Raw genomic sequence first — 27,993 nt, 5'->3', positions numbered from 1 at the left:
CAAAATGTGTTTTATGGTGATTTAATGATAAGATCGCAATGTTTAACTCACTAGTATGTAAGGACAAATGCTTTACGACACTGTGATAGACAATACAAATTTACCTGAGAGAGACACCATAGGCATTTATGAGAAATTAGAGAAATTGTCATATGGAAATGGAATGTACATGTACTCTCAGACTGGAAACGGACACCGCTTGCCTTTGTGAACTTTAGACTACATGATGTTGAAGTGAATTAAGCAGTTACAGCACCCATTCAATAGAGACAGACGATAACATGATACATACAACTCACAGATACAATCGGTGTTAGTTTCTCAATAAGTGTAAAATATAAAGATCTATAAAAGTACAAAGCGTATGTGCAGAAGTTCGGTCGCGGCTCGATACTGTGTTCGAGCGGTCAAGTGCGTGCGCATGTGTGTGTGCGTGTGTGTGTGAGCCGGCTGCGGCAGGTGTTGGTGTGTGCGGCTGCGCGGCCCGCGTCTCGCTGTTCTGTTTGTTGATACATTATGTATATTTGAAGGAATCAAAAATTATAAGATGAATTTTACTGCCTGAGTTTCATTTACCTATAAACCTATATTAGCTGCAAAGTTATTAAAACTAATTATTTGTTTGAGTAAAATTGTGCCAAGTGTTCTCAACATCAAAAACTAACTGTTAAATATTTAAATAAGCTAATGAAAGATATAACTACTTTATATGGCACTCCATTCAAAATAAAATAATGGATTCAATTATTTACATTATATTTAAAACCTAACATAACACTACAAACAAATCTAATACATTAAATATATTTGAACACAACATCCTTGAAACTGTCTACAGTTTGCAGCTCAAGTGTGACCGGACACTGCAGCCAGTTTGATAATAACTCCTCTGTATAACCGAGAAGGAAATACATTTTAGTTGGTGACACTGCTCTTCTAATGATACCTGCTACTCTGATGTGGTTGAACTGGCGCTTTACTATGATCTGAAAAGAAAAAATGAACAATAGTTCAGAAAAACACATGGCTATTTTTTTTAATTTTTTCCTAAATACTGATGCGTCATATTAAAGATTTGTTAGTCTGTGTTAGAGGCACACCAATACAATATGTATTGGTGTAACACAGGGTTGGGTACTATATTGAGACTACTTGTTAATTAAGGCTTGAAAAAGTGTTGGCTACCTGTGAAACCAAGTTGATTATATTTACCTCACTACAAACAAGTCCATGCCAAGTGCCAGTCATGAATCTTCTGATAAATTCATCTTCTAATGCAGTTTCGGACCGTCTAAGCCCATCCTTTAGGTTAGCTGAAATGTAACAAAAGATTATTACCTCAATTTTTATAATATAGTATGTTTTAATGACAAGTACGGTATTTTATGTTTGAAAAACAACTGCCTACTTGTAAGGTACATTCATAGAGAGTTTTGAAGAAGACGAGCTTCGATCATTTGTTCGTCAATTGTATTCTGTAATAGCCTACTTACATGTGTTCCAAGAGTTCCACGATTTGCGGTGAGCTATGTAATGAGGTGGGTTCGCCATCTCGTAAGTCAGTGGCTTGTCACGTTTCTTCGTAATCCTGTACTTTCCTGACACGACCCTGCATAGCGGCGCCGATGTATGCAGCTGAGATGCAAGTGCAGGCGAACATTGCCCTAATACGCCACTTACACCAAGACTATGCTGTACAAACACATAAAACCGAGATTAAAAAGTTACAGCAGTTATGTAAGTATAATAAAAGCCAGCAATCAATTTACCTGCACTAGTTTTATGATAGAGGTATTCATAACAATGTTTTCCTTACTTTAACTTAGTGTAGTAATAAGATTAATATTTTATTCAACTCGAGTGTTGTGTTAGGTTATATTGTGATTTTTTAGTTTAAATGTCATTAGATTTTTAGCTGTCATAGTGACAATGACAGTACAAGAAAAGTAGTTCGGTTAATTCACTAAATACTGAAAAAATATGAAACATTTTATATAAGTGGTACTATCATTAAAATGTATAAACAATAACGTGAATAAACGTAATTCAATTAAATATTATTCCTATATCCCAGTATATTTTTTACGATTAAGGGATTTAAGTGTTGTGTATAATACTCTTGTTATGTGTCACCAGTTTAATTATTTTTATCATACTCTCAATAAAAATGTAGTTATTTTCATCTCATTAATTTTCATCAGTTACATGATGTTTAATGACTATTTTACCACTTTAATTAATGATCGCTTGAATTAATGGTCATGAAAATTTCAATGGTTCTTCAAAAAGAAATATTCTTCATGAAAATTTATATTGTTTTTATGATTGTATTTGCGTTTTCACACATCAGCCATGGTAAATATAGTTTGTTTTTATTTGCTTTTGGTGTTTTAAAGCTGTTTAGCGCTAGCCTCCGTCCTTAGTAACTTAACTACTTACACTACCTACGCTCTATTACGTTGAAATATAATAAATATAATAATCCTTAAAAAGTTATAAAATTATTGAAAGGTTTTTAATTGATTTTGTATTTAACTTTAAAAAAATATTTCTCCCCTAACTCGACGCTATGTATGGTTTTTTTTCGGCATTGATATATATTTTTAATAAGAACCAGTATTAGAATTAGTATTATTTTAAATATAACTATGCAGTTATTCTGAGCGCAGATGTAGAATAGTAGTCCGGTCTATTTTTGGTCTTAGCATAACGGAGGTTTCGTAGATGTTTTTAATGATGTGTAAACCCACTTAACGACGACTTGCAACCAATATTTGTGACCTACACAAATTCTCTTTTTGTGCTGGACGTCCTAATGGAGCGAAATTAGTGTTCATATGCAAAAAATGCAGATTTTTCAATGTTAGAGCTTCTTCAATTTTGGGTCACATAATGTAAATATATGTATATATATTTACATTTTATAGCATTTTATACCTTTATTATTTTTTACCTATTCTTTTAGGCGAAAAAAGTAATAGTACAATTAAATCCATGATCGTCCAAGAAATTATGAAAAAAGTATCTAATATATCAATGAATTCGCTATCGAAAGCCCCAGCAGAGAAAAAAGAGAATATTCTAAATAAAATTGAAAATAAATTAAGGCAATCTGCCAAAGCTATGGGCGCTGATGCAGATAAATATGTTAAATTTATAATGGATGAATTTAAATCAAAAGCAAATGAACAACTTAATAAGCATGCTGTGGAATCGCAACGGAAATCTAGTTCTCATACTGACGCAAAACCGCAGTCACGAAGTGTTATAGACAAGAACACAAAACAACAAATAATCAAAGAAATTGCAGATAAAATCCAAACTCTAGCCAAAGAATTTATGAAGAATGCAAAAACTGTTGAAAAGAAAAAAGAAGTTTTGGAAAAGATTAGGAAAAGGATTGTAGAATCGGCGAAACAGAAACACATGCAAATCCATAACAAGCATGAGGAGCTAAAAACATATAGCAGTCTGATTGCGCAGGGACTTGAAGTATCCATGCGGAAAATGTTAGATGAAGAGAATAAAGCGAATGCACGACGAATGCAACCTGAATCCAACACAAATAATATTCCAGTTGTCAGTAGTACTACTACGCTCGAACCTCTAGTAGAAGACGTCGATATAGAAGTAAAAAAAACTGAAAGCCATGGAAACTTCGATTTTGATATAGCCAAAACGTCGAAATTTATGTTCGATCTAACAGAAATAAACAAGTATAAAGAGCTTATCGCACAATCTTTAAATGATACTTCTATAGATCCACGCTGCGATGAAATTGTAGAAGAAACGTGTCTTAACATTCAGTCGTTTAATCAAATATCATGTGGAGATGGTAAAAGCGTTCCTATAGAATATCTATGTAATGGAGCTGTTGACTGCTGGAACCACATCGATGAAGAAAACTGTACTACGCAAGGTAAGTGAGTCCAAAATTAAATGTAAAACAGAGTTGAATTTATAAACATTCTTATAAAATCGTTACAGCAATGGAAAAAGTGCGGAAAGCCACTGCAGTAATGACGGACATAGAAGCGTCTTTTAACCGTCAATGTTTTGCGTCAACTACGGACGGTACTATTCTCACAGCACAGAACCAAATTTTGAGGGATGTACTACAAACCCAAATGGATTTTTTACAGCATCATATCAAGGCCCCAAATGCAAGAAGTGAAAATAAAGACAAAAATCATGTGGATGACAGTTTCGTTAAGAAGACAGTTAGCGACGTGAATTTGATTTTAAGTACTCTTTCATACGCTTTAGATGGAACACTGTGCGCACAGCATATTGACCCATATCGTACAGGAAATAGCGTGGCTCGCAAGTACAATGATATAGAAGTTGACCAACTGGATGACGGGCCTCATGATCCCGCATTTTCTCCGAAGTCATGTACTTGCAAAAATCAATATTGTGAAGGTAAAAAATGTGATGCTCCATGTAAGCGAGTATGCTGGCAAATGTACAGTTTAAACCATTGGGGCTGTCAAGCCATAAATGGGGCAACAAGCGTTTCATTGAATACTATCTGCGATGGGAAGTTAGACTGCTTTGATGAAACTGACGAAAGTAATTGTGCAGTAATAGGTAATTGACCTCATATTTTTTTTTAGGTAAGTAAAACATTTCTTTAGCGTACAATATATTCATATCTGTTATTCGGTTTTAGATTCTGGGACTTCCAAATTTGGCGTCAGCGCCACATATAGTAAATTACTAGATTTATTATCAACCAAATCAAAATCGTACGAATTTATAAAAAGTCGAAATAAGTTGGTTGAACTGCACGGATTAGTTCGCCAACTCCAGAAGCAGACAATGAGAACGAATACTGACTCTCACACTATTAAATTACTCAGAGACGACGCTTTTAATCTGCTCGTGTCGATCTATGAAGATCTGTCACAAACGATGAAACTCCAAGAACTAGACGATGCTTACTTGCTTTTGTTATCCATCAATGAGAAACTGGTAACTGCACTGAAGGGTAGTCACGCTGGAAACGAAAACTTAATATCACCAGCTAGCTGTTACTGCAGAGGTGGTCTTTGCGCTCTACGCAGATGTAATCGGAACTGTGTCCAAGCTTGTTTGGCGGAGCCGGTGTTAACCAGATACGCTTGTAATGTACAAAACGTTACAGTACCCGTAGAAAACATATGTAATGGAAGAAAAAACTGTCCGAATGGTGAAGATGAAAAGAACTGCAAAAAAGGCAAGTAACTAAGGTCAAGTCATGTTACGTTTTGAGTGAGGCTCACTGAGGTAACTGATTTGCTTGTTGCAGATATTTGTCGCGCGCATCACTTGGTCCTGTTACGTCATAATTTACAAAATGTAGGTGCGAAACATAGAGGGACAGTTTTGGGAGAAGTTATAGAAACTTGGCGGGCTAAGGTAAATTAAATTTAAATGTGTGTCTGTAACTTTTTTGAATAGATTTTCTTAGGAACTCTGTTAATTTCAGGTATCAGCATCCTTGTATATCGCCGAGAAGCCAGAACGACCTAATCATAACTCAATGAGTGAAATCATTAATCGAGTTCTTCACGACCTGGTGATGGCGTTTGCGGCCATGGAGGATTACAGAAGAACAAACTCTGATTACGCGCTGAAAGAATTCATAGGCATATCTAAAATAGTCATGGATACAATGAAGTCTTGTAATAATTAAACCGTGTTTATTGACTTAATTATTTTGATGCTTTCACTCCCGGTTCATGTTCTAAGCTTAGTCATGGGTACATAACTTTTTAGCTCCCAGCTAAACCTCCTTGTTACATGATGTTAATCAAAATAACGTTCGTTTTCAATAAAATGTGAAGTTAGAATATAACTGTAAATAAAACAATTTCTAAAATTATGACTAGAGCTCGTTATCTTCATCATACTTTATAGGGTCATACAATACGTGCGATAGGTACAATTGATAAGATTGATCGGTAATATCCTTAGTTGATTAAACCTAAAGGCTTTTTGTGAATGAAGTCCAAAGTCCACAATTTTTTCAATCATTCGTAAGCTTTCCTGCTGTTTACGGATATAAAAACTTTGTCTCAAAAACGATTACATGGAACTTTGCAAAATCCGGGCCGAGAGGAGTTCTGCTCATTCTCTATCATTATCATATTAATATGAAGTCAGACACTACTGGATAGGCCTTTCATTTTTCCTCCATCAATTCGTCATTTCATCATTGGTCACTTCTCAACAACAGCCTACTAAATCCCAGAAAAAGAGTATCAGGTGTAGAGAGATGCCGCCTTGATTTGTGAACTTTGGCAACTCACGTCCATAATTGCTGGAAGCTGAATTAAGGAGTTTGGGCTGAACTTTCAAAAAAAGGAGAGCTATTTGTTACTCTAACCCACCTTTCCCTTATCGGAAGTGTTTCCCAGGGTGCAAGAATTCACAATCCGGCGTACGTAATATTGTACAAGATAACATCAGTGTTCATGTGACTCATTCATTGATATCATAATTAGGTATATGGTGTAACAGACAACAAAACAACATGACGTAAAAAAGCTTAATCTGCGAAAAAGGGCGCGAAATCTAGGTATATTAAAACTTAATTCAAATGTCTGTTTTGTGATAACTCTTATGACATTTTAAGTTTACATCTAAGGCATGTGAAGTTAGTTTCTATCTACTTAGACAGAGTTTTTTAACATGGACATAATTTATGTTTTATAGTATAGCTCAGTCGAAACCCTTTGGATGCTGTGGCTTCCTGTAATTGAGGGAGTACACTGAAATGGTCTCATCTTATTTAAAATGTTTGTGATTTTGTGTGTATATCCTTTGTTGGAGGTCCTAAATAAAATAAAATTTTGATACTTGTTTATCCTATGGTACTAAAAGTCAGTTTTCGTAATGATATCTGAATCATTTTCAAAGAAATGATCGACAAACTATGACTGAATCAAATAAACAAACCACCAATTAAGTCTTAAGCAATTTATAATCAAACTACAATTACCAATAATTAATTTCTCATTAATATATAGCTAATAGGACCAGATCGTTACCCTAAGAGTGAACATAGTTGCATCGTTATAAAATATATTTGTCGTTAGCTTAATGAGTCACATTTGTATTAAATACAGGTGCGAGGCAGAGACAAGGCAGTTACTTGTGACCGAGAGCACTGAAAACATGGCAGGTGAGTGTAATCTATAGATAACTGTTATCGAGACACTGATAACGCCCTGCTAGAACTTACTATCTTAAATATTAGCGAACGTCTTCGCTTTTGTTCAGTACATAATTAGCAGTGACATTCGCAACACTCGTTGCCTCTAGTTTTGTGAAACGTTGACATTTTGGAAGCCTTATCATGAATGGTAAAATAATTTATACTTTTTTTGTTTTTTGTTCGGTCTTTGTTAATTTTCTACGAGATTTTATCGATATTGAATAAAATAGATACTAAAAGCTATTTTTGTTCAACCAATATTTAAAAGTAAACATTTTCCTCCAAGGTTTGCGAAAACAATAGAAGTATCTAGGTACATAGTTTTATTAATATTTCTTTAAAATTAATCATTTCAAAACGAAGTGATACCTATATACTTCAAAAACAGAAGGATCTAGAAGGACAATTTAGAGAGCGCACGCGCACATATTGTCATGTAAATAGTCATGCGCGAGCACTTGTTTTCTCACTCAAACAATGCACTCCGCGCAAGACGATTGTTGACCTACATTATTTAAAAGTGTTCCAAGTGTTTACTTATCTTAATTTAACAAGAAATTCTCACAGTAAAATAAAATATTGATTAAAAGACCACTGTAACTACTGCGAAGGTTTTATTAGTGCTAATAATAGTTTATTGTAAATTGAACAGAATAGAAATTATCATTGGTTCTCTTAAAGATTTTCTCTATTATAGGTTTTTTATTACAACAAACATAATTCTTAGAAGGTCGGTAATGACCCAAATTTAATGTTAAAATTATTTGGATGTATTATATCAGCTTATAGATAACACCTGTCGTTCGATGTTACTCACACAACAATAACTATATTATCGAAATCTATAAAGCCAATTTGTTACCAACAATTTATTATTTATCAGAAACAAATTAAAAGGCGATTATAATACGGGCTCTTATCGTAAATACTAAGTCAATGCCACAAAATGTGGGTGTAGGATTACTTGAAACGGAAATACTAGATAAATAGAAATTGCAAATGTTTCAGGGGGTCTAACACTGACTCTTATAGTTTGTCTATTCTTTTTCGTAGACACTCTACACGTTTATTTTTCCATTTAGTTTTTACAACTGCTAACTATCTTACTTTGAGATGTGGTACGCCTCTAGGACTACCTAAATTAAACCAATATCTAAGTCTTATACTTCATCTGCCTTCCAAGTATCGTCTCTTATAATAACGACTTTTTTTCAAATTAAATCTATTTTAGTGTCATCAATATTTTTAAAAATAGTTTTATTCTTGGAGCTCAAAACGAGTCTAAATTTTGATTACCTATATCTTAGATTCGGATTAGATAATATATTAGAACTAGGTCAAACAATGATTTAAAACTCAATAAAATATTAAGTTACCTACTTTAAGAACTTATTCAACGTTTACATTTCTTTGTTTATATGCAACTAATACGGTATGGTTAGTAGTTTAGAATTTAACAAACAGCAAAACGATTATTTTAATTAAACGTTTTTACTAACAAATCATGCATGTTATTGCTAAAAATCTGTCAATTAACCGGTTCAGTCAAAAATATAAATGAAGGAAATTGGCCTTCTTATACTAGGCTATGACATAGTTTCAACGCTTTTCTATATTCGCAACTTGTAGATAGTTTATTACTATCTACAAATCATTCACTTTAGTTTATTGTAGAAAATAGTTTCTCAAAAAACTTACCTTCAGTTCTTTCAGTAATATATCAGCAGTTCTTAAAATTACTAATATTATTTTATCGACAAAATTTCAAAATTATGATACTAAAAATTTATCATTATACAGCTCAAGTCTAAAGTACTTTAGTACCTATTCGTATTATCAAAGTGATACGAAAACAATAGCAGCCACGTCTCATGTCGAATCAACTTCACAATTATACCCGTAACTAAATAAAGTGCAGATTATTTTGATAAAGTTCCAAGAAAATGAAGTGACTGAATGTTAGAATAGCAGGTACAAATTTAGTACCGACTCCGTTTGAATGCTTTCTTTAAGAATTAAATGGAAGCATTCACCAATTTTTGGATCACCTTGATCAATTTTTCAGCAAATAACTGATAAAAGGTCAAAAAGTCTTCTTAATATTTCCCAACTTATGAATATACTTAGAAACTAACACATTACGCAGATCGTCGTGGTTATTACGGTTGGGGTGGACCCCCACCGCCGCGGCACGCGTACCCGCCCGGCCCCGGCCACCCTCCCTACATGTACCCGGTCGGGCCCAGCGTCGTGTACTACCCGGTACATGCCCCCTTCTACCCGTACCCCCCACCTCACCACGACCCAGGCAGTACCGTCACGGTCGTTGACAACTCTGAACCAGCTGAAATTTTACCGGAATTGCCCGGAGAAACTGTCGAGTTGCCATGGAGTAAGTCTGGATTGGGTTCAAGGAGACAGCACCTTCTCTCATTCATTCGTCCAGATAGACCCTTCAATACTGAACATCAAACCATATATCGAAGTCCTTATGCAAATAAGTCAACCGCTTATAATGCTTTTGCACATATCCAGCAATTTCTATGAAATTCGAAAGAAATTTGCAACGAATTTTAATCAATACATTATATTGTAACACAGAAACTCCATCGCACCAGCAATCATTAATCTAATCCGGGACATTTTAGTATTATCGATAAAGACGACTGATAAAATAACTTTGCAATACATCAGTTTAAACAATACGGGTAAACATGAATCGACTTATAATGATAAGGCTTGTTTCATAATTTTTCTCCATTTTCCTTAAAACAATTTCATATAGGGCTTCACCGAAGGTGCTATCTCTGAAATAAGCTTCATTGTACCTACTGTTCGGCGTCGTTGGGTCAATCCTCTTTATGGTGACTATCCAATCCAGATTTACTCCTTTCTATCAATCTGAATACTAATAATTAATTGTATCTAATACTCTATGTGACTAAAACACTAATTTTGAAATGAAAGTCGTAACCCATACAGAGTTTTGGCCGTGCCTTCGTGTTGTGTTGTTCTTGTGTGAAAATACATAAAACTCCATCTGCTTCGTCACAGAGCTTTCACTTTATGCATCTCCTAATTTGCTGGCAGCTTCCAACTTCATCTTCATTTCCAACTGCTCGATGTCCAGGAGATTTAAATGCTTTGAATTTGGGCAAAAAAATAATGAGTTATGTCTCTACAACAGGAATATTCCATTCACGCTTGCTTTTTTATCAGTAGTGTCGTTCTTAGTCTATACGTAACCATTTAACTGTTTTTTGTTATTCCCATCATCACCCCTTTCACCGTATTAACCGTTGTCCTGTTGACTTCAGGTACATACCGTTGGGTCCCAGCATGCTTGAGCCAGCGCTCCATCCCCCCGGGTGTGCTGTGCGTCGGCAAGGACGCCGATGGTGAGGACATCTACGCCGGCAGGGCTCACCACGAGGGTGACATCCTCCCCGCCAAGGTCATCCCCGGCAAGAACGCCTGCTACATCGCCTATGGTGGCGAGGAGATCCCAAAGGATCAGTTTGAGGTGAATAGAATGAAATCATATCAATAAATTTTCCAAAATCGATTTTGTACCACAGTCTGTTATAAAATGTAGTGAAATTAAAAAGTTTTCACATTAAAAATATAAGCACCAATACAGGTAACTTCTTAGTAGTAGTACGTCAAAGAAAACTGATCTGAATGCCATTCCAGAAAAGTTGGTACAGGAACTACTTACAGCAGAACCAGCATTCTATTTCCAAAATTCCTATTTCCGTACAACGTTCTCACAAACCTTTACATCCAGGTCCTGGTCCCCGCCATGTTCTCGTGGCAGTTCTCCACAAACGGCGAGGTCCCCCCCGGCGCCGTGGTGGCCGGCTCCACCGCTGACGGAGAGAAACTTTACTTCGGCAGGGTCACCCACGACGGATGCACAACGCCCGGCAAGGTAACTAACTTTATAGTAAACTACTTTGTTTAAATTCACTCGTGAACGTGCGATTATATCTTAATTCCTATCATCTTAAAACCAATGCGGCCGAAGTTAACATTTATGTACATCTGTGATACGAACAAAACCTATTAGATGTTGAAATCTGGCCGGGTCTTGACATCTAAGAGCTTGGTCGAAAGTCTAAAGTAGTGTCTACTAGTAAAAGTCTATAGTTCAAAGTTATTAGGAACTAGTTGAAAGCGATTAAAAATATGAGATAAATATATTTATCAGTTGTACAGTACTCAAAACACAAGCTTCCCTAGTTTGAAACTAGATGGCGTTGTGTGATAGTTGTGGAATGTTATAATTTTATTTTATATCATTGTCACCTAATATTTTCCTATTTTCACATTAGTATTCAATTATTATAATGATTCTCTCTGTTTCCAGATTCACCCCAGCCACGGAACATGTTACTACCCCTTCGACGGCGAAGAAAGGTCCTCCACAGAATACGAGTGCCTCGTACTACTGTAAATGTACTTATACATATTTTTTATAAGAGTACACATAAGTAACTTCGTAAACATGATATTTTTAAATGTAAATATAAAGAAATGAAAAAAAAGACTATCAGATAGGTAACTGCAATATACGTGCGTAAACTATGGAAGATTTGTATTTACAATTTTAAGAGAAAAGAAAATATTGAACACAAATTTACAGGAATTGAAACCTAATATATATATTTTGTAATAGATGTAATAAATAATACACAAAACGAGCTTCTTTTTAATTTTCCTACAAATGGTGTTTTCTTCAAAGTAATTGAAATCATAATGATCTATACTCGATTTGAAACAACCTTAGTGTTTTTTATACTTACAAACAAAAGTGCAATAAACATCCCACTGTCGGGCAAAAGCCTCGACATTCTTCTTCTACTTATCTCTTTAGTTCGGTAAGACTGAATCCAGGTCATCTGCCATCTCCGACTGGGTCTGCATCGCTGACGTCAGTTTTGTTTTAGGTTTTAATAAACAATGTGTTATTAAACATTTGATTTGGTAATCTTGATTGTTGTTTTACTAATTTTGTCATGTTTTCTGTTTTTGCTGAGTTTTTAGACATAGGACACGTCAAGATCGTTTACCTTTTTTAAGAATCTAAACAAATGATATCGTGTTATCTGCGTTTCAACCTTTTAAACTGGAAAGGTAATTCAAAACCGATTCATATACGTCATCGACCAGATTTTTTATTTTTACCTTTGACCCAAGCCCAAAAACTCCAGAAAAAAAAGTTTGCGAAAGAATAGCTCATCTAATCCCAGGCATAGTGTAAATACATGTGAAGGTATTATTACATCGGCAATATATTATTAGTATAGAATAATCAGGAATTACATAATACTAAAATAGTTGGTAATAGTGAAGTGGGGAAAAATTAGTGAGGAGAAGGAGAAATAATTTAACGAAACAAAACAATAAGCGCCTGACAAAAAAATCTCATTTACACTTAGGTAAAGTAAGACATTTATGTAACTTGTTAAAAAAACAAAAAATGATTTAAGAAGCAGACAATTTTTATTCATTCATCGGCCGTTGTAAATAGCAGAATCGGGGCCGTGTACTGTCGAAGATGGTTGGGGCTCGATGGTTGACAAAAAATATTTAACAATTTATGTACATAGAAATAAGGAAATAGATGGCACATACTTTAATTATTGGTCAACGAACTTAAATTACTTATTCTTAAAATGATTATAAAGGATTTCATGAATCAGCGCAGTTTACATTGCGAGACGCCATGGCGTCCGCCCCTTCAAATAGCAGAGCGCTGTGTCTCTTTCGAAACGAGAGAGTGCTCTTAGCCACAAGAACGACTTAAGGCATAATTTAAGTCTAACTATGTCTACATCACTAAGTTTATTTGTTAGCATGCCCGGTGATTGAATAATTAAATTAAAATATGTTTATGTACTAGCATCATAACCCTGCATGATTGACATATAAGGAAATGTAGAAATAATCTGCTGTTGCTAACACTTGAATCCTCCTCAACTTGCAGTGCATATTAAGGCAGACCATGTGTTATTACCCTGGGTTAAGATTGTTAAATAAAAAGTTCAACTCAAAAGCATGGAATTGCACACTTTATGGACAACATCATGAGAATTTCCAAGAAAGATCAGTTTTAGAAACTTTCAAGACTCTCCGGGAAACTATAATTGTCATGTGAGACACTCACGCGGCTTAGTTACTAATTTCACCAGACTCTTACAACAATGAGTAGATTTAACCAGCAATGGAAAAGCATGGTTTCAGTGATCACTATCGAAGCAACGTGACCGATTAGATTTGATTATCACAAGGTCTCCCGCTCTTCTTTAAGATAACATATGTCTCATATGAAAAAGTGGGTGTGTTTAATATTATTTTATCTTTTATACTATATGAAGCAGACCTAGAAGCCTACAACCACGTGTTACAGCAACCGTTATTGGAGTTGTGGAAGTGTGAAAGCCCTTTACACCCCGTATAACGGCCTCTCTTTTATATATGCCTACATCCTATGTAATGGCGTTATATATTATGTTAGTGGCCGGTTGGCCCCGTGCGGGAGCCCTAGGAGGTGTTAGGCCCTAGATTGTTCAATAATATCTTTATATTCAGCATTTTAGTAAATAACACATTCGTTAGGGTTATCAGGGTTACCTCTAAATCAGAGGGACTGCAACACGATTGATACAGTTGACAGCGGTTGATACACGGCATAGAGTCGCATCTCTCTTGAACACCCAAATAATGTTATTTCAAGACGTGGCGGAGGACCCCTTTACCCGAATCAGAAAAATAAGAAGGGGCTCAATGGATTGTTACAAATACTCCCAATCGCACGTCTTTCTTTACCCGTCCTCCTCTAAACTCGACGGGATATTCTATTGTACGCTTTCTCGAGATAGAATGAAAACTAGTTTGCCAATTGCACACAAAGTTAACTAGATAAGAAAATTGACATCAGAAAAAATGCAACCGGACGTCATTTTAATCGACATTAAACGAGGTAATATAATTCAAATTGTGGTAAAGACTAAAGTTCATTAAGGAAAATTTTATCGAAAGCTATCAAACAATAGGTACACTGCAATTTGATTCACATTCAAAATTACTCACTCACACAACACTGATAATGAGTATCAGTGATCGATCCAGTTCCAATAGGAATTCACCAATCGTGGACAAATGATATTTGATTGCATTGCACACAGACATAGAAATGACTCCAACAGTGTAATCACAAATTGGAACCTGTCTGCTTATCACCTGTTATCAGACCCAGGCCTCACCCACGCATTATGTGATATATAATAACAAAGAGAACGAAATTAGTTAGTTAGTAGTGAACGTAATCGCTGATAACATGGCAGGTGAGTTGTGACAATAAAAGTGGAAATAAAATTAATGTTTAACTTTCTTCCGCCGTTACTTAAAAACTGGTATATTATTGCATAGATTTTTAATCATTTTTTTTATTTTAACATCTAAAAATTGTGTTAAATTTGACAGGGTCAGCAAAATTCGAGTTCAAAATACACGTGTTTTATATTGATGTTTTTTTCATGTCGTGTAATCAGAAAAGATATATCTGTAATAAAAATATTGTTTATCTAAATCCTAAAATGAAAAACAAATTTATGATTGATGTGTTTCATGTATCTTATGGTGTTTTCAACTTTACGTACTTGTGTAACAAGCTAAAGAAATAGAAAGATTTTATTAAAGGCAATTATTAAAAGCAATTGTATGAAGTGTTGATATTTGAGTGATATCGCTGTGTTTGTCAACTGACTACGGAGTTCACTGACATTCTAGATATTTCCAGCGTTATTAAGCTAAATCCGTATTGCAAACTGAAGCAGACGATCTAGTATTTTCGTCGTAATTATTTCCTCAGCCATAAAAGCGATGCTATTTTACGAATGATCGTCGTGAAGACAAACAGTTTTTCTTTTTTTGCACGGCTAAAGCAGTAACGAACTTAGTTCTTGTGTCGCGAGACTTTGTGTGTATCCTAACCTTTCTAAAATATTTTGAAAGTAAGTACTGCACTAAAGAAGGTACTCTTTCGTAATTAAAATATAACAAATTATAGTACCAGCATATAAATTTCTCACAGTTGGCCACTGGCTTTATTTATTCCCTATATGTAGTATCGGGAAGGTTTACGCATTTATCACCACGCTAGCTCACTGCGGGTTGGCGATTAGAAAGGAAAATACCAGATTTTTATAAAAAAAACACTGATAACGGAATATAAAATCTATTCGTCAATTATCCAGCCATTACTTTGCTTTAAAATTTTAAAGATAAATTATTTCACATGAGATTGTTTATCAAGGAAAATAAATTGAATTATAAATAGGTACCGCATTCTTGATAAAAATGTAATTATGAAGATGCCTTTGTCAATAGTAATGACACGTAATGATTCTACCTATTAAAATGATGATAATTATAATTGTGTCATTAATTAATTTAAAGTTATTTGATATAGTCTAATGTATTTTCTTTTCAATGTTTGCAATTCTTACATGGATTTAAATGTAGATAGTGGTCGTATTTCTTAGTCTACTGGCGGTCGGTTGTAGCTGCAAAAACATAACCTAGCTTTTAATACAGTAGTCTTAAAAGTACTCTATGGGTTATGCCCAGCTGCCAGCTACCTGTATAGGAAATTTCATCGAAATCGATCCAGTCGTTTGAGCTGGAGGACGTAACAAACGTAAACGTTTGTGTTAAAGTACAATTGTGGTTTTAAACATAATCTATGAAACTCGAGCACATGTTGTTTTGAAATGTTATCGCTAGTTCTCGTTATTTCTATGGATGGATAGAAAAAATTCTAGATCAACAATATTGCTAAAGCAATGTTGGAAAGGACAAATCAATTTTTATTCTGCGTTAATATTTAGCATGTAGCACACAAATAATGTTTTTTTTATAAGTATAGTTTTTTTAACAATCTCTGAAACTTATCCTCTATAAAATACGAGTATAGGTAAACAACCTCTAGTGACTTAAAGTAAAAAAAAACGTTATATTTAACCATCGCTAGCCGAAAGCTATCATTGCATGCATGTATGCATTTATTAAGACAGGCAAGCGATCGATACTGCAGCAGTAAACATTTGTTTTTAAAGCATATTTGAAATCCATAAAAGACAAGTACCCAAAAAAAATGATTCTATTCTGTACGCATCGATGGCTTTATTAAAAATGATAATCATTGACTAAAATTTTGGACGTCACTTTCCAGACCGTTGGATCCCGTACACCTTCGCAGACGGCTTCTTCCCGCCGAACGCGCAACACGCTGGCTTCGACGTAGATGGTGACTCCATCTTCGTCGGCAGAGCCTACCATGGAAACGACCTGCTGCCGGCCAAGGTCATCCCCAACAAGCAAGCTTGCTACGTCGCGTATGGTGGAGAGGAAATCTTCAAGGACAGCTTTGAGGTAAAGCTCCATTTTTCAAATATATGAATAAAGATTAGCTGTAGCTTCTCTTTTAAATTAAGTGTCCAATTTCAATTCTAGCTATTTGGAAATCTGTCCCTTCCATTGGAAGATACATATTGTTTTGTACGCATGCTGCAAAAATAATTGAAAATTCACATTTTGTCGTCTGCACCCAAAAACCAAATTTAAAAGTTTTTTAATCAAGTATTCCATTTAACAGGCTCTTTCAAAACGTTACAATAATGGCTCTAGTTGCGCGGTTCGAAAGTGTCATTCTTATGGAGAAGAACTGGCGAGAAACTTCATAAACTACACTATATTCAATAGCTAGTTCAGTGAAAGTGATCAAGTTATACATGAATGTAATTTACAGAATTTAAAATATATGTTCAATCTGGATTTCAGGTATTCGTACCCCCGATGGTATACTGGGAGCCGGCGTCCAACGGAGAGATTCCCCCATTCGCCGTGATCGCTGGATCCACCGAGCAAGGAGAGCCCCTCTACTGCGGCAGAGTGTCCCACGATGGTGCCATGACTCCTGGAAAGGTAAAGAAGAAGAATTTACTGATCTTACGCTCCATAGCTGCTCCATAGCTCATAGGCTCCATAGTACGGTTTGGTTCCAACGTAGGCAAAGTGTCAATGTGACTTTCCTAAATTTATATGTATTTTCTTAATTATTCTAAACCACTGAAACAAACAATGAAAGAAAACATCGTAAGCAAAACCAGGATTTCAAATATTGAAATTTGAAATCGCCAACCTGCAGTGAGCTAGTGTGGTTATCAATGCTCTTGCTCGTGATCAAAACCTTTCCTATATGGAAAGAGGCCTGTGCCCAGTACTTGGACGTATATACGCTTGATTATTATTTATATACATATGATGTAGTCAGAAATCTTATGCGGCCAATATTATTATTACTTTGTTTACTTGGTCGGTTACAAAGTATTGTTTCTGAAGTAGATAAAGTATGATCAAGTAGTGTTGCGTTTGTGGAAGAGAGATGCCGTTCTATGCCGTGTATTGCGTTGTCACACTTCCACAATCACAATATAGGTACTTTAATGGTGGTAGAAATGCAATACTTACAGTTCAAATTGCTGAAAACACAATAATTATATAGATTACCTACTATATCTACCTTCCGTACGGATTATATTGAATTATTATACATGTCTTAATGTTTGTTAAGATACAGTTGTCTAAGGATGCTGCAATTTCTCAAACCGTCTTTTGTTTCCAGGTCCACCCATCGCACGGAACCTGCTACTACCCCTTCGGCGGCCAAGAGCGAAGCTGCCCAATCTACGAGGTCCTAGTACTTAAATAATTCAAACATTTGTCAATACAAACTATTTTACTCATAATGTTATGTAGTAGGTAAGCTATGCTCGTAAAAAAACTACAGCCTCACTTTTATAAATAAATGCCCTTCAAAATTTTGTAGTGGTATTATTTTATTTAAGACATCAAATCCTGAAGCTGTTTTCTTTAGTTTTACGCAAAGCATCAAACTTGTAAGTCCACAATCTTCTTTGTTTTTGTATGGATGTAAACAAAATAAAACATACTCGTCGTAATACACATATCTTCATAAGTTGGTGTCCCTCAAGGCACTGTTCTTAGAAAACTGAATAAAACATTTCTTTGATAAAATATTATGTAAAGTTAACTTCCAAATATTTAAAAGTCTATTTCCTGATTTATTAATTCCGTCCTTAACTATACTTCGGAATAACCCCTAGTTCTGGTATGATTCATCGGACAGCAGTATCATGATCGGCCATCAATATATGCGCGTGCGCAACTCCGATTTGCATTTCACAGCTCATTCCGTCATCGCTCGCAGTCGGCTCAGCGCGTGTTTGTGTCGTTACCTTAATTTAATTACGCTTAGTAACGTAAACAAGGATTAGTGAAGTTCTTGTTTCTTATTTTTTTACTCCAATACTAAATCTAATAGACCATGAAGGCTGTTCTCAGTTTTGTGATGCTCGGTAAGTTTGGTTTTTAATTTGACACTATTTACTTCCTATTTTCTTTTTAATTATGTTTATTTGTTTATATTAAATCGTATCTAATTCTTAAATTAAATTTATCTGCATTTTTAAATAAATCGACCTTTGTCTATGTAGATAATTCGATTTAAATTTTAGTATCTTCTTCTATAAGCAAGCTTTACAGAGGTATCCTGTTTAAAATTCGAGATACTCTTTCATCCGTTTCAATATTTCAGAAGGGAAGTATTTTAGATTTGTCTGCCGATTATCATAATTTGTTCATATCTACGTTAAATCCATACACTACAAACAAGGTTCGTTACGCTTGCATGTACAAGTACCTATCATAAGCAATTCTAAAACAAAAAATCATCAATTATTTCACCTCAAAATGATATCGCAGTGTCAGAGCAACATCCTATCCTACCTATAAATATATATATATTTCAGCGTAATTACTGAAACATTGGTATTGATTCTAACTGTGATGTTAATACAATTATTGATTAGCGCAAACACATTCTAATTAATGCCTTGATTAGTTTTATTAGTGTCAACAATATCAACTTTACACGGTTCGGATTACACGATATTGGCATGTATTGTGTGAGCATCTATCCAACAATTCATATTATCACAATTTTACAATGTATGTACCTAATAGATAAAAGATCGAACAGAGCGTGTAACTATGAATAATCTCGTAGTTGTTTCAAAATGTCAGTAATTAACAAATATCCATATAATTGTTAACACTTTCTAAGTGTTACGATTGAAAGTTAAAAGAACCATAACCGTGTAAGGTCATAATAATTGGATACTCGTTACAACAACGGAACGAATTACAAATTGCGTATTCTTTGGTATAGGTTTACTTAATATATTGGCATTTATATGGGACACGGCCAACCGCTTAGATTAGATATCAGATATTAATCTTACCAGCCGCAAACCTATAATAATGATAAAGTGGCTAGTTACCGTCCCATTGCATGGCAAGGGTGTCTTAAGAGCAAATTACTTTGGTAAACTTGTTCACGACGATAAACACACAAAAATTTTGAGTGTGTAAACGACTAAAACGATTTTGATTTTCGGTATTGATACCACCGTGGAGCGTAACTTCTCGAGCGTTGTTACAGTTGTATTTACAATTATTCTATTTATGGACAGAAAAGTTGTTTTGTATATATCCCGAAATTAATATTACCGTTCTTTATTACCTACGAAAGATGGCAAAAATGCTGATGAGGGATTTAATTTAGGTTTCACCTAATTGTGTTCTATAATAACTTACTAACCATGATACTAACATGAAGTAAGTGATCAAGTTAAACTTATTTGTCATGACACTGCCATCTCAACTGAGTCCATAACAGAATCAGACTCAAGGCATAGTTATCACTGTCTACGGGTTTTCAGTTCTTTTTCTTGAGTACTCTTGCCTATCTCATCTCAGCCCCTAAGACGACCCACTGACCAAAGCTTCACTTATTTTTCGGGTGCAGAATTCTCATCTAACCATCACACTGGCATCTCCACTAAGTCGATTACAGAAGCAGACTCAAGATAGTTATCACACTGTCTACATATTATCTTGAGCACTCTATCTCACCTGTTTCCTTTCAGTCCTGGGCTCAGTCTCCACGGACATGGCGGGCGAGTGCGACATGGCAGGTTTCTACACGGAGTTGGGATGCACGCCGCTGCCGCCGGCCGACGGCGCTCTTTGCCCCGACGCATTCAACTGTCCTGACTTCCAACCAGACCCGGCTAAATGCTACTATAAGTAAGTACTTAACTGTGTTAAGGTTTTTAATTGGTTGAATGAGGGTGGTATAAGACATGATTGCAGATATGAGATTTCTTATTGGAAGAATTTAATTTTATCACCAGATGAAGAAATATATGTGTTGGAGGAATGCCTTAACAGTATGTAGAGATAAATTATATAGGTATATATCTCCAAACAAATGCCCCGATATTTTAAAGCGTACAAATGAACGCTTCAAAACATCAGTCGATTGAGATGGTTCTTAGTTTTCGTTTCTTAGATAGTTTATGAAGATTGAGGGATAATTTTATTCGAATGATAACACTAAATTTACTTCACTTTAAACTTACATGCTAAATATACGTATATCTTTTACAAACTCAACAAGTTACAAATCACTTACTGCACCACATCACTATGTGTAATAAGAATAGATGATGACACAGAATGATGTCCCTGTATAACAGGGCTTCCTCAGACAACAGCGATATCGACATATTTTTCCTCCCAATGTCGCAATTTAAAGCTAAAATCTCGAATTTAAATATTACTCTGTGATCGGCTGCCTTACTCTACTTTTAAATTTATACGGAGCAATTTTATTTTTAGTTATTTTAATTTTGATTAATCTTTACTAATTTTAAGTTAATAATGATAATCTTAATTGTGTTATAATTACTTATTTTTTATATTATTTCTATGTAACTGTATGAAGCTAGCTTAATTTTGTCACTTGAAGCATGTTTGTAAGTAGTATACTGTAAATGGTGTGCATACCTGTAAGTGACGTATTTACATTGAACATAAATTATGGAAATAATGTTACAAATCGTAATTGTAAATATGTCGTTGGTTTGCCTTATCAATAAATAAATAAAAATAAATAAATAAGCGTAAATAATCAATAACATATTTATTATATTTACGTCCTACGTAAACGTGCAACATATCATTATTTGCCCGTATGGCGCATACGCTGCCCAGATAGTTAGGCAATATACCACACTCTTGTTACACCATGCATTATTCAATCTTTATAACCAGGGTGTATACCAATGAAACCTTATTGCATATACACCCGTGTCCTTTTTTAACATTTCACGAATTTTGTTGAATTGTAGGTTATCGTAATTTTGCTGCAATTTAACGGCAAACTACTTACAGAGCGTTCGTTAAAGAGAAAGTGTCATAGACTCTTTAGAATTCAATATGAAAAGGAGTCGTACTTTAAACAACTAAATGAAACAGACGGCATGGATAGCTGAATGGTTGAGGATTATGTCTTGTGCTGTGGGTGCGATCCCCGCGTAGGACATCCTTTTGCGTGATCCATTAATGCTTGCCCTGAGTCTAGGTGTCTTTGTGCATGTACTTGAAAGTTTGCGAAACCCCCCGTAAGGATTAAGTTCCTAAATGAGAGTCGTTTTATATATAAAAAGAAAATAATAGACTTTGATATACTGACCACTCGAAAGGCCATCGCGACATTTATTCTTTAGTCCAATCTAAATTAGGGCAAAACCTATTCAAACTTCACAAAGGTCAATCATCTCAATAAGTAGCGTTTGGGCATTAAAAAAGCCAAATTCTCGCGTGACACTGACCTCGTGCAATACCCAGAGACACCCAAAACTGCTGACTTAACAAAAACAGTGGGTGACCTCTCGAATGACCCTGGGGAAATGCCGGCTGGTGTGACCTTCGCTTAGATGACAATGTCTACGTAATCTCGAGTTATTTAATGTTGAAAATAACATTTTTTGACAATAACTGAATGCCTTTTGCCTGTGATCGGTTGTATACTCAACTCTGAAGGGAAAATGTCTGTAGAATTTGATGAATTTCTTTGTACTTATGTATGCCATGATAAGTGATGATTGCAAGAGATGATATGAGTATATTGTAAATGGATGTTCGAAATTTATAGACCACGGAAATAATTAAGCTTACTTTTGGATTCAATTTAAATCAGTTGAAGGTAAGTTAAGGTAACATTCGGGAAAGCAAAGAACAAAAAAATTAAATCATCAAGGTGAGAACAATGGTCTTTATCTTTACTAAAAGTAAAATGAGATACAAGTACAGAATCATTCAAAAACCTTCATACAATTACTATACAGGTTCCAGAAATTCATACAAGTTCCAAGTTGTGGCGTTTAAAATGATTTTCTCATAATTTGCTTGTAATTGCTTCGGATAAGCGGTTGAATTACAATAACAAGAACTTAACACAAGAAAATAACTACTTCAAAGTTTTCTAGCTAGTTTGCTGATCAGGAAATGGATTTTAGTTCGACCGCAATTACATTTGAAATGCTCTTTTAACATCGATTCACGCTGATTCTTCTTGTTCTGTATCTAAAGACTAAAAATGGAACCCTGCTACTGGGACACCGCCGAGGGTTTGTAAATTTATCCGTACAGTAGAAATTTTCACAGACATAAAAACAAAATAAATCTAGGGTTAGTAATGACAGCCCTCAGAAACTTAGAACTTTGTTTATAATTAACTAATTAAGTACGCTTATTATTTACACGGCTGTTCTTTTAAAATAAACAGCCTTTAATTATAACAACCATGATAGCTAATAGGAAGATCCGACTAGTTCACTGCCACTTACCAGGCATGATAATGTCATAACGGGCCTATTCAATTAGATAAACCTAAAAACAAAGTGTAACAACGTTTAGCCATTACCTCTTTATGGAGAAACGCTGTTTGAATAGTCGAAAATGTAAATACAACTTATTTGAACTCATTCTCCACGAGTATCCGGTATACATAAGTTTAAATTTAAACGGATTATTCTTAAGGAAATTAGGTAGGTAAGCTGAATTTTGTGAGAATCTTGTCCCAGCCTATAAATATCCTACAGCAAGGCAACTCTTTCCGTATATCTATAGAGAAGGTTTGAGCACAGATCACCACGCAAGCTCAATGCAGTCTGTCGATTTCAGATTCCATTATTTGGAGTGCAGATTTTCTGTTAAAGTGTTTCTTAACCATTTTAAGACTTTACACTGTTGTAAGCACGTCTAAAATGATGTATGCAGTAATGTACGGTTTCAGAAGACAAGTTGTTTCCTCCAAAAAACAACAGGTTACTAATAGTTTACGACATAATATTTTTAATTGAACATTTACGTTGATTGAATTACGTTAACCCTTCGAAAGTTTATCAAGAGAATTTTCGCAATTTTTCTCCTTTTCTTGAATGTTTCATTCTTCTCCTCATTCCAAGAAACATCGTCTAAGGAAGGCAAAACAAGAGTATTGCTACAAAAATATTTACATTGTTGATTGCAGAACATTAAACGGCACTTAGTTATAAATACAAAGGTATTTATTTAAACTCATACTCATAAACCAATAGGTATTAATTGATCTCTTCGGGCAATTGTACACGGAAACAAGTATTTATTATTTTGTTTACTTTAATGGATCAAGAGTTACGGATAACCAACCAATTAAAGTGATCGTAAACCTGACAACAATTCAATTAACTTCAACATTTCAATTCATTTAATTTACTTTAAGTATATCCAATTTATTTTATTGACTTTGAAAGGAATTCAATTAACCGTTCCGTTAAAGTGTTACGTTGAAGGGCTGACGTTGTTGCAATAGTGGAATTAAATAAACTGAGTCTAGGTATTTCTATAGCTGAGGTAATGAAACTTATTTAAATTCTGGTTCTTTATGGTTTTTAGTATGGATATAAAACGTATGACTTCACTGTAAATAATAATACAAAACTTGGCAAATAGCTTTCATATCCTATTATTTTTAGACTATTTTAAGAGTATAAGTAATTTTTTCACCATCTAACGAGAGCCCAGCATAAAAGATGATGTTGCTTTGACAAGTGAAATTTATTTTCGTAATTTCAGCAAGACCCGTCCACTTCTCTAAGAACATTGCAAAAATAGATGACATCCTTAGTAAAGCACACCTAAAATCCAGTTTAATCACTTTTTCTTGGAATCACAGTAAAATAGCGTTTGATGTTTCGTTCGAATGTGTAACCCTTTGTTGTTCATTTATTGTACAGTCAAAATAGTAAAAACATCATAAAATATGGATGTGAAAAGCTGCTTATTTCTTAATACTTTTTATGATTGTATTCCAGGGGTATACCTTACGACAACGGAGCGTCTATACCTCAAGCCCTGATCAGCAACCCGTGCTCGCTCGCGTGCAGCTGCGCCGTGTTTAACGGGGAGCCTTCGTTCAGTTGCGCGGCGGTGGACTGCGTCGAGGAGTTTGATAATGATATGCAGCAGCAATGTATCAGCACCTACGAGTTAGACTCGTGTTGTAGTACCGGCTCTGTATGCGGTGAGTAGTGGGAGCAAAACATTGTACTTAAATAATATAAGGTAAATGACGGCTTAGTTCTGAATAAGTTCTTAAAGAGCAGTTAATTGGAAATTAAAAATGTAAGCCTAAAAAGGTTTGCGAAATGGATACCTTTACTATCTACTGGACTCTGAGGAGGTTTTCTATTTCCTGCGCCCGTGCTGTTGAAGAATAGAGTCAATTTAAATATTTAATTTTATCATTAAAATTTCCTTCGAAATCTCCGCTTAATGAGTACATAGGTCTCTCTGGAATACTCAAAACGATTTCAGTGTCGCTTTTTGTTTAAAAAAAAACGTTTTGTATGTGCATAAAAACAACAAAGCACTTGAAAACCGTTATTCCGACATTTAAAGTTGCTGATGAATGAATCGTAATTGGATTAAATTTGATACTAATTTGTATTCTCCTTAGCAATCTCCAAACACAATAAAAAGAATTTCAGTACGGGGTGAAACATCACTGTCGATACAATGAATTTCCAACGGGACCTAGAACGCATTATTAGTTTTAATTATTCTTAAAGGACGAATAGTTTTATTGAGTTCATTAATCATATGACGATGCACCTGTTCGTTGTCGAACAAACAAATCGATTGCTTCTTAATCAGGTCTATTTTTAGACGACACACAATTTAATGGTCCAAGTTTATGGTAGACAATAGGTGACTTACGTATTCAGGTTCGTAAACACAGATTCTATTGCTGAATTACGAGCGAACGATCTATTGTGGACACGTAATGCTGATGACATTCCATCCTTGTCTAAATGTTGCACTAATAAACAATACACCGGTATTAGACAAATGAAAAATTACTGGGTATCGTGTTCCAAATTTAATTTAATAGCGAGCGGGAAATTGTCCTTTTGTGAAACTTTTTTTGAACGTAGAAAATGACCTCTCTCTTTTTTAAACTTAGAATAAAATAAATAGAATATATGTAGGTCTAATGTTTGTAAAGGAATTAAGAAAAGTTAACTAACTATTAGGTTTATAATTTTAGTACACAGATAATGTTAGTATGTATGTATGTGGGCGTTAAAGCACTATACAGTATTGTTCACAAATTCAATAAAAGGGGATCGCCTTGACTTTATTATTTAAATAAATAATAAATATTTATTTAGTGTTTCGAGAGGATTTTTGTTTACGGAGGATGTCCCTAATAGTAAGCTCAGGGCTGTGTTGTGACGTCACTGACCTCAGCGTATAGGTTTCTCAAGAATATCAATAATGACGATTTCAGAAATCTTAAGTAGGTGCATAAATAAGGAAGTTTAAAATATACAAGTACTATAGTTATTCTAGTTGTCTCAAATATCGCTGTTTTGGCTTACAAATTATTTTTAAGTAGAAAATAAAAGAGGAGAAATAAATGTCCAATTCTAAGACATTCCTAATATTTACACCAAATTTCACGAGAATCGGTCAAGCCAATCAGTCAAGAGATTAACAACAAAATTTTTGAATTTTAAAAGCATTGGTAATCTCAATCAAATTTTTTAAAAGTAAGTCACCAACAATCATCCCCTCATCCAAACCTGGCTCAACGCTCATACCGAAATAACATAATTCCAATCATTACCCAGGCAAAGACTCAATCGCCCAGCTAAAGACCTGCGAAGTCGACGGCAAGACATACCACGAAGGCGAGACCTACCAACCTAAGAACACTCAGAAGACTTGCCTCTGTACCGCGAACTTCAACGGTACCGTCAGCGACGCCTACTGCACCGACATAAACTGCGGGCTGGAGATCCACTACCAATCTGACCTGCATAAGAACTGCGCGCCTGTGTTCGTTGGTAGTAAGAGGAGTTGTCCCATCGGGTTTGAATGCCGTAAGTCACATTTAGAACCTTTTTGGAGTGATAAGGCATGTAATAAGTAGTTTATAGGTCGTCGAAGGTTTCAACAACTAATTAAAAATATTGTTGGTTAGCGTTATAGACAGGTTCGAACCTGGCATGTTCAAACTGTTTCAAAACAGTCATAATATGGAAGTTCTGAAAGTGTAATCTACTAGTTTCAAAGATTTATAATTCATTGGAAGCTAGATCGACATTTTGAATGAAACAACTTTACTTACATTTCGATTGTTAGTGCAGATGCAGAACAATCGTAAATTGATTCAGAGATGTACATGGGCAAACTACTGATAAAAATACTAATAACCGGTTCTTCTCGATAAGAATGATATTTTGGCATTGCCAACCAGAGCCATTAATATTACTCTTCTAATTGATCTATTAAAAAGCATTTCTAGGAAAGCAAGAATATATTTATCAGCTATTTTTGTATCATTTCAGAGACCACAAAGACAAAAGTAGTCCGCGGTCTAAACATCCGCAACCTGAGCGCGCAATGCACGTTCGGGAACATGACGATGACCATCGGAGACGAGGTCACTGTTGATGACAACTGCACCAAGTGCACCTGCAGTGTACCACCCTTCGTCACCTGTGTTAGGAAGAATTCCTGCGACTCCACGACCCAGTAGATGGAATACTTTGATAGTAACGATCGTGAGAGCCACGATTCATTATTAAATGATGCAACGGTTTACTCACGCGTATTTATCGGTTAGTTTCGGCTAGTTTCGGACCCAAACCGGAGTCCTTAATCATGAGCTCACGCGGTGGGGTCGCTCAGCTCATAAATGTGAGTAAACCGTTGCATCATTTAATAAAGAAGGAATACTGTGTACTATTTGTAATTTCGTTTATCGAAAAAGTGATTATTGTTAGAATTTGGCGTGTCGTAAAATGGAGGCTTTTGTATCCAGTGATCTTGATATTATTAAGATCTTAAATTATATAACCAAAAAACTATTTTAGCAATTGAATGCCTTTTAAAAGTGCCAATTTAAAAACTTAAAAAAAAATATTTGTCAAAATTTTAAATCATAGGTAATATACGCGCGAATGTAGAAAAAGTGGTGAAAGAAACCCAAAGTTATAAAAATATAAAATTTAATAACGATTACATTGCTTAACAGTATTTATTACAGATTAATATAAAATAAAAACTTAGAACAATAACATTATACTCGAATATAGGAATCACATGACGTTTATACTTAAAAATAAGGACTTTTACATTATGTACAAATAACTAAGCGGACCATCGTAAATTAAATTAACAAAATAATACTATGTTGTGACGACTTATTTATTAGTTTAAGTACTTAATATTAAAAATGCTTAATA

General features: G+C 34.8%; 4 protein-coding genes across 4 annotated transcripts; 3 read left to right on the top strand and 1 right to left on the bottom strand.

Moving 5' to 3' along the window:
• Positions 1 to 739: 739 nt before the first annotated feature.
• LOC113496427 (28S ribosomal protein S24, mitochondrial) lies at positions 740 to 1,911 on the bottom strand. The gene is made up of 4 exons (XM_026875631.1): positions 1,770 to 1,911; positions 1,494 to 1,692; positions 1,213 to 1,313; positions 740 to 986 (listed from the first exon to the last, which is right to left on the bottom strand). Exons 1-4 carry the CDS (start codon positions 1,797 to 1,799, stop codon positions 798 to 800), a joined length of 519 nt encoding a protein of 172 aa, XP_026731432.1. The 5' UTR covers positions 1,800 to 1,911; the 3' UTR covers positions 740 to 797.
• Positions 1,912 to 2,053: 142 nt separating this feature from the next.
• On the top strand, positions 2,054 to 5,696 carry LOC113496389. Its single transcript, XM_026875577.1, has 6 exons — positions 2,054 to 2,355; positions 2,966 to 3,919; positions 3,988 to 4,590; positions 4,673 to 5,218; positions 5,291 to 5,400; positions 5,471 to 5,696. Exons 1-6 carry the CDS (start codon positions 2,256 to 2,258, stop codon positions 5,675 to 5,677), a joined length of 2,520 nt encoding a protein of 839 aa, XP_026731378.1. The 5' UTR covers positions 2,054 to 2,255; the 3' UTR covers positions 5,678 to 5,696.
• A 1,559-nt stretch (positions 5,697 to 7,255) lies between these two features.
• On the top strand, positions 7,256 to 18,090 carry LOC113496738. The gene is made up of 9 exons (XM_026876057.1): positions 7,256 to 7,349; positions 9,348 to 9,593; positions 10,519 to 10,724; positions 10,989 to 11,132; positions 11,571 to 11,645; positions 14,517 to 14,550; positions 16,440 to 16,639; positions 17,048 to 17,191; positions 17,892 to 18,090. The coding sequence occupies exons 1-9, from the start codon at positions 7,343 to 7,345 to the stop codon at positions 17,976 to 17,978; spliced, it is 1,143 nt and encodes a 380-aa protein (XP_026731858.1). The 5' UTR covers positions 7,256 to 7,342; the 3' UTR covers positions 17,979 to 18,090.
• Positions 18,091 to 18,509: 419 nt separating this feature from the next.
• On the top strand, positions 18,510 to 27,954 carry LOC113496390. Its single transcript, XM_026875578.1, has 5 exons — positions 18,510 to 18,645; positions 20,278 to 20,437; positions 24,553 to 24,761; positions 26,374 to 26,625; positions 27,094 to 27,954. Exons 1-5 carry the CDS (start codon positions 18,615 to 18,617, stop codon positions 27,282 to 27,284), a joined length of 843 nt encoding a protein of 280 aa, XP_026731379.1. The 5' UTR covers positions 18,510 to 18,614; the 3' UTR covers positions 27,285 to 27,954.
• Positions 27,955 to 27,993: the final 39 nt, after the last annotated feature.

Source organism: Trichoplusia ni, chromosome 8 (assembly GCF_003590095.1).
Source record: "Trichoplusia ni isolate ovarian cell line Hi5 chromosome 8, tn1, whole genome shotgun sequence".
NCBI classification, from domain to species: Eukaryota; Metazoa; Arthropoda; class Insecta; order Lepidoptera; family Noctuidae; genus Trichoplusia; species Trichoplusia ni.
This window is presented reverse-complemented; position numbering and strand designations above follow the sequence as displayed.

What these genes read in the sequence shown, in the direction of transcription:
- LOC113496427 (XM_026875631.1), bottom strand. Translation starts at nt 1,799, where the DNA reads ATGAATACCTCTATCATAAAACTAGTGCAG. An exon ending in CTATCATAAAACTAGTGCAG is followed by an intron (nt 1,693 to 1,769) that starts GTAAATTGATTG and finishes GTGTTTGTACAG; the next exon opens with CATAGTCTTGGTGTAAGTGG. An exon ending in ATGGACTTGTTTGTAGTGAG is followed by an intron (nt 987 to 1,212) that starts GTAAATATAATC and finishes TTTTCTTTTCAG; the next exon opens with ATCATAGTAAAGCGCCAGTT.
- LOC113496389 (XM_026875577.1), top strand. Translation starts at nt 2,256, where the DNA reads ATGGTCATGAAAATTTCAATGGTTCTTCAAAAAGAAATATTCTTCATG. An exon ending in GTTTTCACACATCAGCCATG is followed by an intron (nt 2,356 to 2,965) that starts GTAAATATAGTT and finishes CTATTCTTTTAG; the next exon opens with GCGAAAAAAGTAATAGTACA. An exon ending in TGAAAAGAACTGCAAAAAAG is followed by an intron (nt 5,219 to 5,290) that starts GCAAGTAACTAA and finishes TGCTTGTTGCAG; the next exon opens with ATATTTGTCGCGCGCATCAC.
- LOC113496738 (XM_026876057.1), top strand. An exon ending in AACTGTCGAGTTGCCATGGA is followed by an intron (nt 9,594 to 10,518) that starts GTAAGTCTGGAT and finishes TGTTGACTTCAG; the next exon opens with GTACATACCGTTGGGTCCCA. An exon ending in TCTTCAAGGACAGCTTTGAG is followed by an intron (nt 16,640 to 17,047) that starts GTAAAGCTCCAT and finishes TCTGGATTTCAG; the next exon opens with GTATTCGTACCCCCGATGGT.
- LOC113496390 (XM_026875578.1), top strand. Translation starts at nt 18,615, where the DNA reads ATGAAGGCTGTTCTCAGTTTTGTGATGCTCG. An exon ending in TCTCAGTTTTGTGATGCTCG is followed by an intron (nt 18,646 to 20,277) that starts GTAAGTTTGGTT and finishes GTTTCCTTTCAG; the next exon opens with TCCTGGGCTCAGTCTCCACG. An exon ending in TAGTACCGGCTCTGTATGCG is followed by an intron (nt 24,762 to 26,373) that starts GTGAGTAGTGGG and finishes ATCATTACCCAG; the next exon opens with GCAAAGACTCAATCGCCCAG.